Genomic DNA, 18,900 nt, shown 5'->3' with positions numbered 1-18,900 from the left:
GGGGGGGGGCAGAGTCTTGCGCCATCGCCCCGACGGCCCCGGACGTAGAGGCGGCAGGGGTGGCCGGCCCTGGGGACTCGCAGTGGCGTTCTGGGCCCCGATGGGGTTTCGCTTCCCGCGCCAACGGCCTGAGGTTTTGCTGGAGCGTCGCGGCGCCGCTGCTCTGGGAGGGCGACGATCCTCCGCGCGCCCCCCCGCCCGCCGCGCTCCCTCCCTCCCCGCCCCTCCTCTCCCTTATTTCGTTCTCCTGCGGGCGCTCCAGACAGAGTTAAATGTGGCCCTAAAGACGAACCGATCGTCCCGGTTTTGCTGTTTCGGCGGAATGATGGGAGGGTGGGGGGAGAGATTAAGCCAGAGGTTTCTTTTCGGGGGGAGGCGCACGCGACTCTAGCGGCCCTGAGTGATGCCGAGGACGGCTGCCGCTTCCCCCGGAGGGACGAGCTGTCGGTGCGCCGGGGAAACGCCCTCGGGGGCTGGGCTCTCCGGGAAGGTAGGTCGCCCGCGGGGTTTCAGGTGGGGATTGCAGCGCCCTGCAGGCCGCCTGGGACCCCTCTCGCTGTTTCTCTGCCCCTCCCCCTTTTATTTTTGCCTGGGGGAAGGCGGCAGTAGTAATGGTAACCCTAAGTCGAAAAGAGAAGGGCATAAGGTTTGCTTTTGTAAAAAGTAAATGATGTCTTTCTGCCGACTGTCTTTCTCTGTTGAATGCAGAGCCAGGCACGGCGTCGCGTCGCTGGCATCTTTCTGGGACTTTTTAGAAAGCCAATATCGATGCTGGTTAACCACCTCACTGGTTAAACTCTGGTGACTGCAGACTAGCGATCATGGCAGTGCCTGGCCAAGGCTGCCCAGGAAGTCAGGTTTAACTTTGACCTTTGGAATACATCGCATGATGTTTTCCAGGCTGACTTAGTGCCTAATTGGGTTCAAGTAGCCTGATATTAACTCCAGTTTATACAAGCCGTCCAGGGATCCCTAGGCGGACAACTGAGCGTGAGATCCTTCTAGTCACGGCCAGTTAGGTTTTGTTACTGGATTGCTGGTGCTGATGGTGGTTTTGAGTCTGGGGGCTTCACAGTGAAGCTGGGTTCTGGAACCCACAGACCTGAGCTTTAATTCCCCCGACACAAAGAGGTAAGATAAGTCAACCTGCCCCTTTGATCTCAGGCAGGTTAACTTAACTTACCTCTTTGAACCTTGGTTTCCTCACCTGTAAAATGGGAACAATAATCCTATTTAACAAATAAGTGGTGAACTGGCTTGATCTGACCCCCAGGTGCTCAGTGCATGGGTGGTGTTATTCTCAGAGAGGTACTGCGGTGCGATGAGGCCCAACTTTGAGCTTCTCTACGCTTTAGAATAACAGCAATAATAATAATAGCTCATGCTTATTGAGCACCTGTGCTGTGCCTGGCAAAGTTCTGAGTGGATTTTACACATATCAATTAATTTAGTCTCCGCAACAGCACTATGAGGTTGGTACTATCATTATCCTCAGGTTAAATACAAGGAAATTGAGGCGTAGAGAGGTTATCACAGCCAGTCTGCGTGCTCAGTCTGTGTTCTCTACTGCCTCTCCCCTGAAGCACTGTTTTTTGTAAGACCTGGGGAAGAGCTTTTTCTTCTCTGGCTTTGAAATGGTGCCACCTTATGAGAGTGAGTTTCCTGGCATTGGAGGTATTGAAATGAAGCCTGGATAGCCTCCTGGTTGAACATAATTGAGGTGGGTGGTCAGGACCACAGGTCCTGTCTATCATTTTAAGGGGGAAGCCATACACTATCTGATGAACCTGGCCTTTTAGGTGTTGGGGGGACACATTTTGGGTGATGAGAAAACAAGCAGGAGCCTCTCTTCAGCAGTGTTTTCTGTGGGATCTTGCGTGTAAGGCATTTTCCATTTTTATTAGTCTCCATCTGATAGCCAAAAAACTGAATGGAATTGGCAAATCCTTGGTATGTAGGATGTACTATACTAGTACCACCTTATGGATCATCTCACTTAATCTTCCCAGCAACTCTTGAAGGATAGGCCAAAGAGCATGACATCCCTCCTGTTGCGAGGGTGAATCATCCAGGTTAGGAGAGAACAACCAGTACTCAGCAGAGTTGAGTTCTCCCCCGTGAAACCAGAAGCCTGTTGGTTGGACAGTAAGGACTTTGAGAATTCTATAGTCCATTGGGTCACCAGGGTCACCTGGGGAGCATGTAAAACACAGATTCCTGGCTCCCGCCCTGGACATTGGTTTAGCACAGGCATCACCAAATTACAGGTGAGCTGCCTGTTTTTGTATCATGAGCTGAGAATAATTTGTACATATAAACATTGCAATCAACTTGATGATGTGGAACACTTAACTCTGAATCCCAATTAAGTGAAACGTATCCCGCCCCCCCCAAAGAATTCCACTTGTTTTGTTAGACCCTTGGTGCAAAAAGAGTCGTACTCATTGTATATTTTGCATTTATTGATGAGAAAATGGTGGGAGTTTGTTTTCTCTCATTATAGAAGTGCCTGTGTGGCATTGTCAGTTTTGCTTTTGGGGAAAGTTGGCTACCTAGCCTTTCACAGAAAAAAGTTTCATAATCCCTGGTTTCCTAGATTGGGGGGAGGGATGCTGGGATCTGGGTTTTTAAGTTTTAAAAGATTCTTAAATTTCTTATTAAGCATGTGGCAAGCCATTCACTTGAGGGTCTTTCCACATGCCTCTCTATGTGCTCTTGAACTAGTTGTTGCCTAGTGGAAGTCAGCCAGCATCCAAGCACCTCGGTCAGAAGAGAAATCGCCCTTGTTGCTGCTTTAGAATTGAGCACCCCTTCTATCCAGAAGTTCCTCTCTATGACCAACTGAAATTCTTTATCTTGCATACTCAGAATATTTCAAAAGGTGTTTGCATATTTTGTAGTTAAATGGTTACTCTCAAAGTTGAGATGTTTTCTCTGAGCCAGAGGGAAGGAGCTTTGAACTGCAACGGTCGGAGCTTTGAGGCTTGTGGAAGGTGCAGCAGCTGTGTACCAGGCGGCTGACACCAGACCCTCAGAGCACAGATCATTGAAAACCACAGATAATCCCGGGGTCTTGAGTCGTGGCCTGCTCTTCTTCCCCGACGCGTGTTTCCTGAGGAAGGAACAGCAGCACAGTGGCTTTGAGTCTCAGTGCCCTTCTTTCCACCTCCTCATCCTCTTGTGCCTGAGCAAATGAGCAGAAGGAATGGATATAAGGTTGGCCAGGCTGAGAGGAGGAGGAAATAAATCCAAGGGGACGAATCCTGGTCCCCATAATTGCAGCCTGTACTTCAAGGATAGCAAACCACAGGCCCAGTTCCCTCTCTTAGCTACTGCTGCACCACCCTCTCAAGGTGACTCGCTTTAGACTTACACAACCCTTCTGATCTGTAATACAAGCACCTGATTGAGCTTTGGGGGCTGGTCATCCCAGACCTTCAGTCCAAATTAATTATACCACGTTGAAATAAACATCTTGGTGATCCTTTATGGAGATTCTAGGATACTCATCAGATGGCTCATTACCACTGTGCCTGCCCTTCCTACCTTGCTGCAGTTACTGAGCAGAGAGCTTGTTGCTGATGGTGGTGCGCCCTGGTTGCATGACCTTGGCCCAGTTCTTTGGCCTGCATTCTGATTTGGTGAAGAGTAGGCTCATTAGTCTGGTATCCAGAGGGGGCACTCCCTTACAGATGATTGCTGCCTGTGCCCCTCCCCCCATTTTGTCCCGTCCATCCCCTGCTCTAGCTAGTTCCCCAGTCTCCTAGGAAGTACCTTCCACCAGTTGCCCATCACCACTGTCCTCCTCCCACAAACAGGTAGAGAAGCATAGGCCTGATTCTGACTATTACATTACATTGAAATATAATTATACGACAAATGATAAATACCCAACAATGATGTTTTCATTAAAGAGATGGAGTCTGGCAGGGATGGAGAATTGTGAAGGCATCTGTTATTCAGAACTTCTCATTTAATAAAATTTGTTGAAACTAGATGAGCAAAGCCCCCATGGCCCTGGGCCACCTGCCCAGACGTGGAAACAGCTTCTCTATAGAACCAGTTGTCCTGATGATATTTGTTAATACAAAGTCAGTACACAAGATAAAATGTCCTTGTTCTGCCACACCAGGCCCTGTCCTGTGCCTGCTGGGCCACACCCCACAACCCCCATGTTTTCACTCAAATTTATTTTGTTTTGGCTCCACAGCTGCCACAGTGCTCTCATCTCCTTTACTAGAACTTGCTCCAGGCAGCACATCTAAGAGATCAGCTTACTTACTCCCTACCACTTACTCTAATGTGGATTAAAGTGAGGGCTGTCTTTCCCAGCCGTGTTTGCATTTGGAGATTCCGGTTTGGTGAGGAAATCACCAGAGGACTATTAGAGACCTGGGTGCTGTTCTCAGCTTTGCTATTAACTAACTTGGACACGTTGTTTGGCTTCTTGGGGCCTCTGTTTTCTCCAGTCTAAAATCAGAGTGTTGAATTGAACCAGTGGCTTTCAACCTTTTTGACCCTGGCGCTAAGATGCTAACACCACTACTCAGCATGATATACATATGTATGTTCTGACAACACGCTCCCTTACTTTGTGTAAAACTTCTATTTATTAAAAAAGAAGTATGCTGGTTTTGACTCGTAAATTGATTTCATTACTTGTTAATGTTTGAAGACATTAAAGGATGACTTTTAAGTTTCCTTCACACTCAAACATTTTGTGGTTTTATTTGGGAGGATGGGGAATGCCGTTTGTAGCTTTGAGAAGTCTCTCCAGCGAGGGTCAACAGTGAGCCGTCCTGCCTCTAAGGCAGCTCATCCCGGGGTCTCATGTTCTCCAGCTGCTCTCCATCTAGCTGTTTCCCAGTGCAGACCTTCTCATGGCATTAAGGAATCATTATCCTAAATTCCTACCCCGGATGGATGCCTTCCAAGGCTCCTGGTTGTGCCAGTGGCCCTCAGCCAAGCATGTTCCTCCACTCCCTTGTCTCTACGCTCATCACCCACTGCCCTCCATCCTTCACTGTGCCACACACTATGCAGGTTGCCTGGGGCTCCCACATTTTCCAGTGTGGAGGAGAGAAGGACAGAGAGAGAGGAGAGTGCACTTGGCTTCTGCTCCCACCCACACTGCCTGGGTGTGCACCCTGTCTTCTCGATTTCCAGCCCTGGCACTGGGGCAAGCCCCTTCTTCTCACAGTGCATTCCCTTTTTGTCTCTGGAAAATGACAATGTAATAGTACCTGCCACAAAGTAAGCACTCAATAAATGTTAGATGTTATTGTTAGTATGGTCTATTCCTCTAGAACACCTTAGTTGGCATTCGTTTAAAAAAAAGAAAGCTTCCATTATCAACAGACATAATTGTATAAAAAGTTATATTCGTTTCAGTGGGAAAAGAGGTTCGAAGCTAGAGATTTAAACTTGCCAGAAGTTATTTTTCCCCACAAGCAATTCAACAGTAAATGTGTCGTTTCTAGATGTGAGTATAGCTATAGCATCTAAACATTGTGGAGCAGCCCCAGCATGGAATTCCAAGTAGTTTCTGCTGAGGGTAATGTCACCACTCGCCCTCCTCCTGGGCAACTCCTTTTGTCCCTGCCCTCAGCAGCTGTTTCAGACTCTACTCCTCCAACTGCTCACCGACCCTCTACTCTTTCCCTCCCAGCCGGTGACCTCCCCCCTCACAGAGAAACTTGAAACCTCCTGGGTCCCTGAGAAATTCCTAGACTAAATCCATGCCCAGCTCAGCCATCCTTTGGGTCTCATCCGCTCCTGCCCTTCAGTTCCCTTCTTCCTCCTGCGCACCTAGCCACTCCTCTCGTTTGGATCCTTTTCAAGCTTGGGATGTTTCTCCCATCTTAAAGCAGATAGAAAACCTCCCTTGGTTCTTACATCTCACTATAGCTCCTGTCCGTCTCTCTCTTCCCTTTTACATTCAGCTTCCCGAATTGTCTGTCGCCACCTTCTCCATTCCCTCACTTCTCTCCCACCTCAGCCCTCTTCACTCTGGCGTGCTTCCTAAACAGCTCCAGGAATCCCAGCAGCTTTCACCTTCTCTTCCCTGATTCCTCAGCAGCAGTGTTCATACCCTTGACCTGCATCAGATGTGTTCCCCTGCCTCTCCCTTTCTCCAGTATTTCTCCTGCAGGCCTGGCCCCTCTGCTGTGTAGCCATGGGATGCAGGCACGCCTGGCCTCTGGGCCCTCTTAGTCTGTATTCCTTCCCCATGAAATCTCGTCCTTCTCACGGACAGCTGCACGTGCTGTGTGCTGCCCCGGGGTCTGATGTTACCCCGACCTCTTGGCTAAGCTCAGGACCCACCCAGTGTCTCCGCCTGTGTGTCCCCAAAGTGCCCCACACTCAAAATGTCCAAAGGGAACTCATGACCTCTGTAACCTCCTCCACCCCTCCATAGGCGTGGCCTTCTATCCATCGCGAGTCAGACAGTTCAGAATGTTATCCTGTGCTCTTTGCCAGCTGATCTCCCTGCATCACAGCCCCCTTGAGGCCATGCTGCACACTTCAGCCAGCATGATCTTACCAAAACACAGGGGCAATCTTGTCACCCCGTACTTAAAATACACGGTTGTCAGGATAAAGTCCAGCACCCTTAATGAGACCAAGAAGGTCCCCCATGAACTGGCCACTGTTGGCCTCTTCCTCTCATCTTCTCCCTGCGCCCCCTTCCCACTTTGCTGACCTCGCTCACCGCCTTTTATTCCCTCAAATCTGTTCCACACTGACTGCCACCATCACCTGCTTAGCATCTAATCATCTTTACCGGCTCCTTCACCCTCCACTCCTCAGCTTGGTCTGGTTCTTTTGTTATGAAACTGTCAGAAATTTCCTTCAAAGTGCTTTGGTTTGTAGTTTTACGTTCCTGAATGTGAGTGTTGTAATTAGCATCTCTGTCCCCCTGTGTAGCCAGTAGACTATGTGATTTAAGGGACTTTACTCATCACTGTGTCCTCAGAGCTCAGCGCTATACTTGGCACGTGGTGTGCATTCTAGAAGTACTGGTGAGTGAAGGAATCATGGTACTTACGTGTTCTTGTCTTACATGTTATTACCCACTATCTGGTGAGCCAAGCACAAAGCCACCAAAACAAAGCATCGGAAGCGACACCGCGGTTTCCCCTGGCTTGGGGTGAGCCCCTGCCTCTGGCAGCTGAGTCACACTTTCTCAGCCCAGTGGTCTTCAGATTTTTCTGGTTTTTACATCCCATATCAGTAAAAAATTTGAACCTGAGCCTCAGTATGTCTACCTTTACTTATGGTTTATTCACTTACACTACATGTCAACATGTACATTATAAAAAAAGAGCACCAAAAAAATTAAAAGTGTAAGTTAAATATTAAGATATAAAAGTTTTCATTTCTTCCTGCTCCCCGGAAGGTTGTCTTGGGCTGTCCACTTAGGAGACCACTGGTTCTGGTCAGTTGCTTCCTGAGATCTTCCCAGCCCTCCTATGTGATGGGTCATGGTGGAGAGCATTCGTAACCCCTCTTTGATAAAGGGAAAATCCACTTGTCTGCCTGAGATCCCCAGCAAATCAGATGTCCGTTGCTGTGCGTCAGCTCAGTGCTGCCTGGTTAGGCTGTGTGCACAGACCCACCACAGCCCTGTCACCTCATCCCTTAGGGTCCAGCCAAGGCAAACCCCTGGGCGGTTCCTGCACACGTCCTGAGAGGCCCAGTGGTGTCTGAGGTGCAAGGGTTCCATCAGCCATAGACAGGCTAGTCAGGGTGGGGCGGGGTGGGGCCCGCTTTCTCCTGCTTATCCTCAGGCTGGGAATAAGTAATCAAAGGCAGGATCTGCTGCAGGCTGGAGAAGCAGGAATGGAGGGCCTGGTGAAGCCTGGAGGACAGGCCTGCCAGTGTTTCCATGTGAGGCACTTGAGCAAAGTTGTGCTGGGCCTCTGCAGTCAGGAGTGCCCAGAAGGTCTGGACTGCTGGATTCTGCTGCCTCCCACAGAAGTCATGAGAGTCTGTGTGTGCATGTGCGTGTGTGTGCGTGTGTATGTGTGTGTAGGGGCAGGTAGGGTTGAGGCAAGATCCTGCAATAGTAAATTTAAAGGGATTACTTTCAGATTTCTTCGAGGGACTTATCCCGCATTATGTAACCAACTTTCCCCTTAACTCTTGGCCTCACCGGCAGGCCCAAATGGTGTGGCTGTGAATGGGGTGTGGGGGGAGCCCACTTTCACTGACATGGCCTGTGTGCCAGCATCCAGAAGGCTGCAGAGAGTTATATCACTGGTACTTAAGTACCTGTGTAGCAGATTGAATGTATTGAATCTGGTTCCCGTGTCCTGGGCTGGTGGGGTGGGGGATTACGGAGTGAGTGCTGGTTTCTGTGGCGGAGCTGGAGGTAGAACACAGCCCACAGACAGGAGGAAAGAAGGTGTTCAGTTAGTAAGGCAGCTTTCAACCCCCGCTGGGTATCACAACCACCAGGGGAGCATTTTAAGAAATTCCCAGGCTCTACCCAACTGTGGGATCAGTCTCAGGGTGGTGCCCAGTCTGTGTATTTTTAGAATGCCCTAAAGGGGGCTCTGAAGCACAGTGGGGAGCCGCCACGTTGAGGCAGGGTGCAGAACCTCACCGCAGGTAGGAAGAAGTGAACTAAGTGGGTGTAAAAAGAGAGTAGAAAGCAGGGTGCAGGCCTCACGCCCCCCACGGCCACACGGAAGTCACACACGCCCACATTCCTGCTCTTGGACTTGTCGTTTTTCACTTACCTGTATCATGAGGCTGCTGCCGGAGTGTGGAGAGGGACGTCCTGAGCAAGACTAGACTAGGCCTGTCCTCGACCTCCATGGGACTGAGAGGCCAGTGGGCCTTTTGTAAGAAGGAGGGGACCCCAGGGCTGAGCACTCAGGTGTAGTGGCCAATGCCCACTGAGCTCCGTTGCTGGCAGGTCATCTTTTGAACCTCAGTTGCCTTATCTGTAAAGTGGTGATTAGCAATAATACCTGCTTCTCAGGCGCGGTTGTCAGACTGAGGAAATGAAGTTTGTGCCAGGTGTGTTGTGGACAGCCCCCGAAGGTTAGTAGATTCTCACCAGCCCAGGCTTGAAGGAGCTGTTTGAATAGGGGGAGGGGGCGGCCTGTCTGAAGAAGGCTCTTGCCCGGTGTCTGAGCTTGTGTGTGGTGGGAGCCGTTCTTGGGAGAGCTGTCCTTGCCTGTCCCAGAAGGAGGCCTCACTTGGAGCCACTGAAGCAGGTGGGAGGAGGGGCCCCAGGCAAAAGACAGAGACCCTGGTTTTCAGTTGAGGTGGTGCTGGAGCTGCGTCAGCCTGCTGCAGACATGCCCTACCCCGGGGGCCCCCCTTTCCCCTCGTGGGGGAGCAGCAGGGCTCTGCCTGGCTTGCCTTTTCTGTAGCAATTGCTCTGTGTCAGTAGCCCCTCCTACCTCTCAACTCCCCTCCTGGATGCAGAACTCTGGGTCTGCCCCTCCTAGGCCTTTATCTTTCATTCAAACCTCTCCCGAAGAGGTCTCCTTCTCCAGGAAGTCTTCCTCAACTCACTGGAAGAAAGGGGGCAAATTGTGTCCTTCCCAGCTCAGGCAGCAGGCTTTCTTCTCAGCTGATTCTGGTAGTACCTCGGTGGGGTGTGCATTGAGCTCTGCTCTCTGTTGGGTCTGGTCAGTGTCTGTTTCCCGTCCTGGGGGACAGCGTGAAGGGTTTGCAGAGCCCAGCACAGCTCCCCTGCAGCTGGGTGCACCAGGAAGGCTTTGTGATGACGTCATGTGGTCTCCAGCCTCCCGCCTGGCTGACTGTGGGAAGGATCTGTCTGTTCTGGCACAGGGACCTGTTCCATATGGAGGGCCAGGAACTGGCCATCCCAGTCATCCGGGGCCTTCCTTCCACTTCTGCACATCTCCCCTTCCCCATGGAGATTTGGGTGTACCCGGGTGTGGCCTAGGAAGAGTGGGCAGGCGTGCGCTTTAGTAAAGCGCCCAGCTGTCCCTGTTAGGCCTGCAGAAACCTATCCGCAGAGGCTGGCCTGCCGCCATCCTGAGTGGTTCTGCTCCTGTGAGCCCCCATCTAGTTTGCGGCTCTGTTGCAGACACGCCTCTGTGTGTCTTGGTTAAGAGAGCTGGTGTGTCTGTGTGTTAGGTGTGGTCCTAGAGGCTTCTCCTGGAGTAGGGCCCTCCAGGGCTGCTGTTTGAGGGTGGAGGTAGAGAAGCAGGCCTAGGAGCAGAAGGGCCTGCCGTCCTCTTTACAGCAAAGGCGCCCTTGCTTCAGGGCAGGCAGGGGCCTCTGTGGGCACTGAGGACACTCCCTCCATTCTGGAGGCCAGCGTGGTCATTGTCAGGAGTGGCGCAGGGGACGGTCAGATGTGGCAGCTAAAATGCACCTCCCAGTTTGACCAGTGGCCACAGACTGGATCCTGGTCTGAAAGGTGCTCATTGCCGGAAATCAGCCTTGTATCAAGCGCGTACCTTGCCAGCCTCAGGAGGCTTGTTATGGCCACAGGTGTCCCTGATGCTGAGCAGCACTTGGCCGGCTAGAGTCTGATGTCAGAGTTATGAGGGTGATTTCTGCAAATTGAAAAGACTCTGGAGGGGTCATTCATTTTCATGTATTGATTGAATGCCCTCTGTGTGCCGAGTTCTGTTCTAGGCATTCTGGGATATAGCAGTGAGCCAGCCAAGCCCATCCTCTGGACTGCCCCCGTGGGGCTTCCATTCCATTGAGGGAGATGGTCACTAAGCCAAGCAAAGGCATGACTGTGGTGTGGTCGGTCCCGTGAAGACAAAGCTGTGTTAAAGGGGAGGGGTGATCCAGAAAGGCCTGTCTGAGGAGGTGGCATTTGAGCAGAGACTCATAACCTGCACTGGACTTCCAGCCCCCATGAGCCAGAACCTTAGAATATGTCATCTGGAAGGACCTACGAATTATCTTGCTAATGAGCAAGCTGAGGCCCAGTGAGGTTAAGATGGGAATTCATGAGGTGATTAATAGGAAAGATGAAATGATAACAAAAAGGGGACAAAATATAACTTGCCAGTACTCTCTGCACAGCCTTAGGCATTTCCCCTGGCCGGCTGACCCTCTGCCTTTTCATCCCAGAATGTCTTTTATTATCCTCTCGAGACTCACACTTTGAAAGATTTGTACTTCCAAATTGCATTTATTAACAATAGTAGATTTATTTTCCCATTTATGGAGGGCGGTGGGGGGCAGAAATTATAAACGCATCACTAACCACCAGTCAGCCCTCCAGGCAAGGACTAACCACCTAGAGTCGGTCTTTTCCTGCCTAGGCAGAGCAGTGGCCCAATTTTGGTAACCACAGGCCCTCGCTGCCTATCACAATGGGATTTGCCTATCACATTGGTCTTTCTGAAATAGCTGTTTCTTGGAGGTCCCCCACTGCTACTTTTTGGATTCCAGCTGGACCTTTCAGGTGCTCCTGCCCTGGTTCGGGGGTCGAGGTGCCTTTGGGTGGGCTAGAGAGACCCTACCTAGGGAGACCCTACTGTTGCTCTGACCAAAATGGAGAGACAGGACTCAGAGGGCCCCCAGGGCTTTTTTTAGGACCACACAGTTAAGTCAGGTCACAAATCTAGCCCTGACCCACCTTTTCCAAGGACCAGGTGAGCCTTAACTAACTGGCTGATAGTTTTCATCTATAAGAAGGTGTCCTGCGTGAATTTGAATGGAGCTTCTGATTGAAGTAAGACTTCATTAATTAGCCTGTTAGGAAACCGGCTCCCAGTATTATGGGGGCTGGATAATTTGATGCCTGCTGCTCTGCTTTGAGCTTCTAAAGGGAAGGCACTAGATTTTCATCATTTCACTAAATATGGAGAAAAAGTAGTATCTTTGCTATGTGTTTTGTTTGTTTTTAACTGTTGCGTATCTACGTGCCAGATAGCATATTTGTTCTTATTTAATCTACACAGAAATGCTAGAAGATGAGTGGACTATTCCCACTTTAACAGGTAAGGGAACCAAGGCTCAAAAAGCTAGTTAAGTAACTAGCTCATGGTCAGATAGTACCAGGAGCTGTGCTTGGGTGCAAAGCCAGCTTATTGACTTCAGAGCTGTGCACATAGCCTGGAGTCTGACCTTTGCCCTCCTGCCTCCTGGCCACTCTGGGGCTGCTGGTAATGTGGAAATGCTCTAGACTCCTGACTTTCTCTTTCCATTTCTTTCTTTTCTCTGTTGTTTCCCGAGGAAAGTGAAACAGATTATGCCAAATTTTCTGACTTTTAAAAATGTTTTATTGTGAACTAGAACACTTGTAAAAGTAAACAAAATAAATGTGAGGCTCAATGGTTTTTCTCCTTTAGATTTTTTTTCCTTTAAATGATTATTTTACGCTGTCAGAGAAATCCCAGTGAAATCAGCTCTCCACATGCCTGCCCTTACCTTTCTGCCAGGGTCTTGAATGTGTCTGGGTTTCCCCTTTTGGCTCTGACATACTTCAGACACGAGGGCTTGTGCACACAGATGAGAAACATGCCCAGGGTGCCTCGTAGTTACTAAAGAGAGTCTGGAAAGCGGGAGAAGACCCAATTGTTTTCCAATAAAAGTAGACTGAGACATAATTTGGGACGTACGTGCTGCCTCAAACACTAAGTCGCAGTGTGCTCCAGCCTTCTGTAAGAAGAGAGTGGTGGTTATTGTGGAATGAGCAGGGCAGTGCTGTGGGTCCTGCCTGGAACTCCTGGTTCCCCGGGCCATCAGTAAGACCCCTCTGGCTCACCCCTTATTGAGGACCTGCTGTGAGCCTTGCATCATGCTAGGTACTTGGCAAGCGTTACTGTCTTTTTCCTTTTCTTCTTTTTGCTGAGGAAGATTCGCTCTCAGCTAATATCTGTGCCAGTCTTCCTCTATTTTGTATGTGGGTCTCCAACACAGCATGGCTGACAAGTGGTGTAGGTCTGCGCCTGGGATCCTAACCTTTGAACCCAGGCTGCGCAAGCAGAGCTTGCAGAACTTTAACCACTAGGCCACGGGGCTGGACCAAGCATTACTTTTTTGATCCTTTAGAACACCTGTAAGGTGTAGATGTGGCCATCTATTTCCAGACAGGGAGATTGGCCCACAGAGGTCAGATGGCCTTCAAGGCGCACTGAACCGCCCCTGTATATTATAGCAGTCCCTCCTTCTTGTCCCTCCCAGACTGGACACTCTGGGGGCAGAAGGCCAAAACAACTTTATCATTGGATCCCAGTGCCTGGTGCAGTGCCTGGCATTTGGTAAGTTCTGAGTAGCATTTACTGGATGGATGGAGGTGAAGTAACTTGCTCACACAGGTACAGTGGTGAGCCCATTAGAGGTAGGACTGCAAGGTCAGAAGTGAGGTCTGAGTCCAGCTCTTTGGTTAATAGGCTGTGAGTGCACAATGACTTATGTGCCAGTTTGTCTATGTTGTAAGATTATTATAGCAAAAGATTGGAAGCAACCCAATTACTCATCAATAAGGGACTGGTTAAGAAAAATGATGGCACCTCCACAAAATGGAACACAATGCAAATAAGAAACAAGGATGGTGTTTCCACTCTATTACGCAAACTATGAAAAAAGGCAAAGCAAAGATTAGTATGTAATATGCTAGTTTTGGGTAAAAGAGAGAAAAGTAAGATTTCGAATTTGCTTTTATATGTGTAAACACACCCTGGAGGGATAGTTAATGAGTGAGATGGTTAACTGGACAGGATAGGAGGGAGAATTAATTGTATATCTTACACTTTTGGGTTTTGAAACCATGAGAACAAATGTGTTACTTTCTTTAAATTTTTTTTAAAAATAACGGAAATGGCTATTGTACTTACCGGGCTTCAGTCTCCCCATCTGCACAGTGAGGCAGTCAGATTAGATCAAGCCTTCTTCATCTGGAGGGAAATGCTTTCTATGTTGTATATATTGTGTATCTCTGGCTTTCGTGGGCTTTTCCAGGAGACCCTGACCCTGTGGCCTAGAGCCAGCCAGGATCTTGTCAGTAGATCTCTCACCCCCGCGGTGGGCTGGACCTGGATCAGCTCAGGCTGATTGAGAAAGGCTGGCGTGGCGCAGAGCAAAGAGCTTTCGGCAGAGGTGTCAGGCCTTGTTCCTGTCCTCGTTCCCCAGAGTCTGTCCTCTGAACACCCTGCCCTGATGTGACTGTTGGTTCTTCCCCCAAAGTGAGGGATTACAGTGAAGAGAGACTATTCTGGAGCATTCTGGCAGAGTGCTGCAGTTTCTTAGGAAGAAAAAATGGCAGAATGTTTTCCCAGGTTATTTTTAATGCTTTTCAGTTCAGCAAACATTTATTGAGAGCTAAGTGCAAGGGTGAGGAATCAGAGCTGCATGTCACCTGGCTCTGCTCTCTGGGTTACAAAGTCTTGGGTAAGAAACTTGCTTGTAAAATTCCTCCCTGTCCCCTCCAGGAGAGCATATTTTACCTCATCTGGTCCCATGGAGACTGGTGGGATTGGGAGGGGTTCTTCTCCCCATTTTACAGATGCGGAAATTGAGTCTCAGTGAAGGCTTGCGCAAAGCACGCAGTTCTAAGTGGTAAAGCCTGGAAGCAGACCAGATTTTCTGACTGCTTCTCATAATCAAACATTCTGCCCCTGGATGTTTCCCAGCGGTGAAGCTCAGACCCCTTTCTACCTGGAAACATTGGGTGAGCACACTCCAGAATAAAGCTCCTTCGCTTGTTTCCTGTACTCTTTTTTTCCTTTAAGAAGAGGCAAGGGGAATCTCAGGCTTATGCTCGGGTCTTGGGTCTTACCCCTTTGCTGTGATCTAACAATTCTGTCCTCTGCTGCCCGTGAAACCCACCACCCTACCACCAGTTATGTGTAGAATGTCCGTGTGTGTAAGGGGCATGTGACAGACAGCAGCTTTCTCCCACCGCGTCCTCATGCCGCCACTCCCTCTCCTTCCTTCCGAAAATTCTGTGGCTGCCACCTGTAGTCCTAGCTGTTCCCCAGAACGGCCAAGCACACCCCCTGCTCAAGGTCTTTGCCCTGGCTGTTCCCTCTGCCTGGAAAGCTCTTCCCCCCGTCTTCACTTGGAATCAAGTCCCCACTGACTCACCTTGAATAGGCCTTCCCCGGCCACCCTTTCTAAAGTGGTGTCCTTTGTCACTGTTGCTTTTCTCTCCCTTTTGTTTCTTTGTAGCGTTTATATATATTATATACAGATATATACATTTATTGGTTTATTATCTCACTCCCCTACAGAACGTAAACTTAGGAGGCCAGGCCCCTAGTTTTGTTTATTGCTATAACTTTAATGCCTAGCAGGGGGGCCCAGCATATTATAGATATTTTGTAATTCTTGTTGAATGAGTAAATTGGACCTGTGGCCTAAACAAGTAATGCTTCTGTAAAGAGGAAAGAATCAGATCATAGCATTCTAAGAGGTGAAAAGACCCAAGACTCATTTCTTTGCCAGGCTTCATCATCCAATATTACTAATTCATTTAATAGTCATTCAGCACCGCCTGTGTGTCAAGTTCTTTGCAGGTGGTCACTCGGTAGCCTCTGATTTGCATCTGTACAGGGTCAATGCGCTCACAGATTTTTCAGAGCAGCCCCTTCTTTTGTGGGACAGCTGTAAGGATGCAGCTACCCTCTTCCGTTTTACATCGGGCTGCAAACTGCCTCTTTGTAAACCCTGCACCCTGATTTTAGTTCTGGAACCATGAAGAACACAGAATAAATGTACTTCTATTGGCATGTGACTCTCCTTCAAATAGCTGGAGAAAGAGAGCTGTCACGAGTCTCCCCCGCCTCGGGCCTAACATCACTAGTTCCTTCAATTGTTTGTCCAGTGTCGCAGTTTTCTGATGCCTTCCCACCCAGGTTGCCTTCTTAAGTTTGCTCTGCTTCAGGGTTTGGAATTTGAGGTTTGGTCCTGTTGGAGCAGGGTGTTTTGCGACCTTGACGGAGGAACCTTGGTCCATCCCCACTTGTTTGTGTCCACGCTGCCTGGGATGGCCTTGTCTGTGTTGACTACCTTGGCAGGGGCCTCCTTCATGAGCTTCTGATGAAGACTAAACTCATTATGTTCTTTACATTGTCTTTAGCTGTCTAACCCCTCCCTGAGTTCCAGAATCATAAAGGTTGTAAGGCTTTTGGTTTTGGTTTTTAGCGCTTTGAAATTAAAGCAGCTGTAGACCTGTGAACAACAATGAACTCACCTTGTACTTTATTATTAAAAACAGTAAATATGGGTAAAGTTCTATCACCAAAATTCAAGTGAAGATGGCAGAACTCTGCAGGTAAAGGAAAACCTACACAGCCTGTAACTTCCTCCTTTCTTCTCCCTTTTTGCTGCCTGTATCTTTTTCTCAGTGCCTGTCTCTCCCTCTCTTCTCTTTTCGTGTCCCATCCGTCTCCGCCCCTTCCTTCCACCAGCCCCTCGCTTCCCTATTCCTTCCTTGCTCTCTCCCATTCCGTGCTTCCCGTTTTCCCCCTTCCTGTTAGGAGACATCTGGAACTAACATTTACTTCTCAGCATTCCTTGCACTTCCATCACCAGTACTTTTGCATTAAGCATTTAATTTACAGACTAAAGCAAGTTGCACGTGTCACGTTTCTTTAAAAGACAAAGAACTGAGATTAAATTGCTTCTTACATGTGACCCATGGCTGGTTTGTTTTGTGGCCTTGGATAGAAACAACTTTTCCCCAGCTTTAGATTCTTCCGCATGATTGGTTCCCATTTCTTCCCAAATCAGTGGTTTCCAATTGGTGGCTGGACACCAGGGCTTCAGTGCCGCGGTGTTTGCTCTGCTTCTGTCATTGCCAGAGCTGCTGTCATTTGGGGTAGAGGTGGCAGGGAAGGAGGCCAAGGTCGAAGGTTTTGTCTCAGAGGCCGCTTAGCCTTTCCCTGCCTCTTCGGCACTTCCAGCTCTACGCGAGGAGGCTGGGAGGGAGGAGGGGCTGGGCTCAGCTCTGGGGCTCTTTTCCTAACAGTTCTTTTCTTTTTCCTCCTCTTGCTTCAAGGAGAGGCCTGTGAACCTTTGGGGTGTGGGCCCTAAGTTAGGAGAATTGAGAAGGGCCCAAGGTTTGATTCCACAGTGGGCCGTGACCTTGGGTGAATCACTGGGTTGGGTTTCCACCTAGCTTTGTCACTTGCCCAAGTTGCTGGATTGGATCCGCTGGTTCCCCAGAGGTGGCAATGATGGAGTCCTTTAGTTCTCTGAAGCACTTTTTACAAGTCCACTGGAAATTCAGCAGAGGCCCGTCCGAGGTCTGTGGGAGTGTCCCAGACCTGAGTCTGAATGGTGTGGTGTCTTAGATGGGTTATGTGGCTGGGCTGGGCAGAGGTTTGGAACTGCCAGCTCATGGATCTCTGAGGAGAGAAACTGAGGACATGAATTAACTTTTGTTGTGCAGATCACTCTTCCACTCGGGGGTCCACGGGCAGTGGCAACCGTCAAGGTCAACACAGGACGCATGGCAGACACCCTAGGCTGTGCTCTCTCTTCAGTTTCTCTTGGCCCTGAGGACTCCCATAGGATGTCCACAAGTGGTCCCAGCCAGCCCAGCTTAAATCCCCGAATCTGATTTCAGAGGCCCAGGAAGCCTTTTTTTTGTGTAAGATTGGCCCCAGCTAACATCTGTGCCAGTCTCAGGAGGCCATTTTTGTTGATTTGCCCAAGAAAGGAGTTAGCGGGTGCTTTGCTTCAGAAAGTGAATAAGGGGTGAGCCTTTTAGAATCTAGATGATTCTCCAGAGCCCTTGGCCACCTTTCCTCTAGCTTCATTGACCTGGTCTAGTTTACCCACTTAGCAAGAATTTACTGAAAGCCAACGCCTCTGGGCAGGGCCCCAGGGAGACCCTGAGACCTCAGACCTTAGCAAGGCTGTGTTTGGAGGACAGACAGCAGGAAAAACGATTGCCAGATGTCCTGTGGCCGAGCAGCGGCTCTCAGAGGGCCGGGTGGACAGGACAGTTTCCCTGGGAGGGGTGGGATGGGGAGACTCCCAGCTGTCTGCAGATTCAGTGAGACGAGCCTGAGGGAGCGCTTGGTTAACTGTAACATGCGGGAAAGTGCCAGGTGGTCCCCCCATGTCTGCTGCAGGTCAGGGAGGCTGGCAGAGGGGTGTGGCGGAGATGAACTACCTTGCTAGGAGGCACGGGGGATTGGCCAGGATTTTCCCCTTCTGCTCTCTAGGGCTTCAGTCTCCTCATGGCTTTTCTGTTGCATGGGGCCAGTGCTGTGGCTCTTTAATGAGATCGACGTGGACAGTGTGGGTTTTTTATGAACCACAGGATTGTTGAGCAGGAAATAGGACTCCATGAGTTGAGGTGCGTGCTCCCTGCCGCTCTGTGAGATGGCAGACATCAGATGGGACGGTGCCAGACTCCCACATTTGGAACCCAATACCCTGGGCCTCTGGGGGCTGTTTTTGTGATCCTGGTGTGTTTTTAAGAGACTAGATGATTGATTTTCGCATTTCAGTAATTATCCGGGATAATTGCCCAGTGCCCCAGATTTCCTTTCTGGCATCCCTCAATGACGAATCCTGTACTCCTTTGGCCCATGACATCTTCCACCTCCTTTTGGGAAACAGTAACAGAGTTTGGATGTGGGGTGGGACGAAAAGTGTATGGACCCACAGGAATGTGGAACTAGAAGGGATCTCGTCTCTGTGCTCAGGCTCCCTTGTCCAGCGTATGGATTAGGGACTGGCAGAAGCCTGGAGACTAGACATGACTTCCCCCAGGGCACACAGCAAGTTAGTGGCAAGGTGGGCACCAGAGTCCGGGCCGTCAGCCTGCCTGACGAGCGTCCTTTGCGCTGCACCTCAGTGTTTCTTGTCCTCCTTTCCTTTTCCTCTGGTCACCATTCACACACCACCTTTTGGGACCAGTGTCTTCCCTGGACTCTGCTTCCAGCTTCTGCTTCTTTAGGCCTTCTGCACCCACGGAAGGTAAGAGGG

The 18,900-nt window shown here is 49.7% G+C and overlaps 1 protein-coding gene across 2 annotated transcripts in view; it reads left to right on the top strand.

Moving 5' to 3' along the window:
• Window positions 1-18,900, top strand: part of ANP32A (acidic nuclear phosphoprotein 32 family member A) — a 38,592-nt gene that overhangs the window by 3,148 nt on the left and 16,544 nt on the right. Inside the window, exon 1 of one of the 2 annotated variants that reach the window (XM_046653214.1) lies at window positions 323-490. The exons of the other annotated variant lie outside the window; for it this stretch is intronic. Coding sequence (XP_046509170.1) covers window positions 404-490 — 87 coding nt within the window. The 5' untranslated portion in view covers window positions 323-403. Of the gene's footprint in view, window positions 1-322; window positions 491-18,900 lie in introns of those variants that run through there. 2 annotated transcript variants of the gene reach the window in all.

This window comes from Equus quagga, chromosome 2, assembly GCF_021613505.1.
Source record: "Equus quagga isolate Etosha38 chromosome 2, UCLA_HA_Equagga_1.0, whole genome shotgun sequence".
NCBI lineage: Eukaryota > Metazoa > Chordata > Mammalia > Perissodactyla > Equidae > Equus > Equus quagga.
The sequence above is the reverse complement of the archived record's forward strand: the minus strand, read 5'-3'. Positions and strand labels throughout refer to the sequence as shown.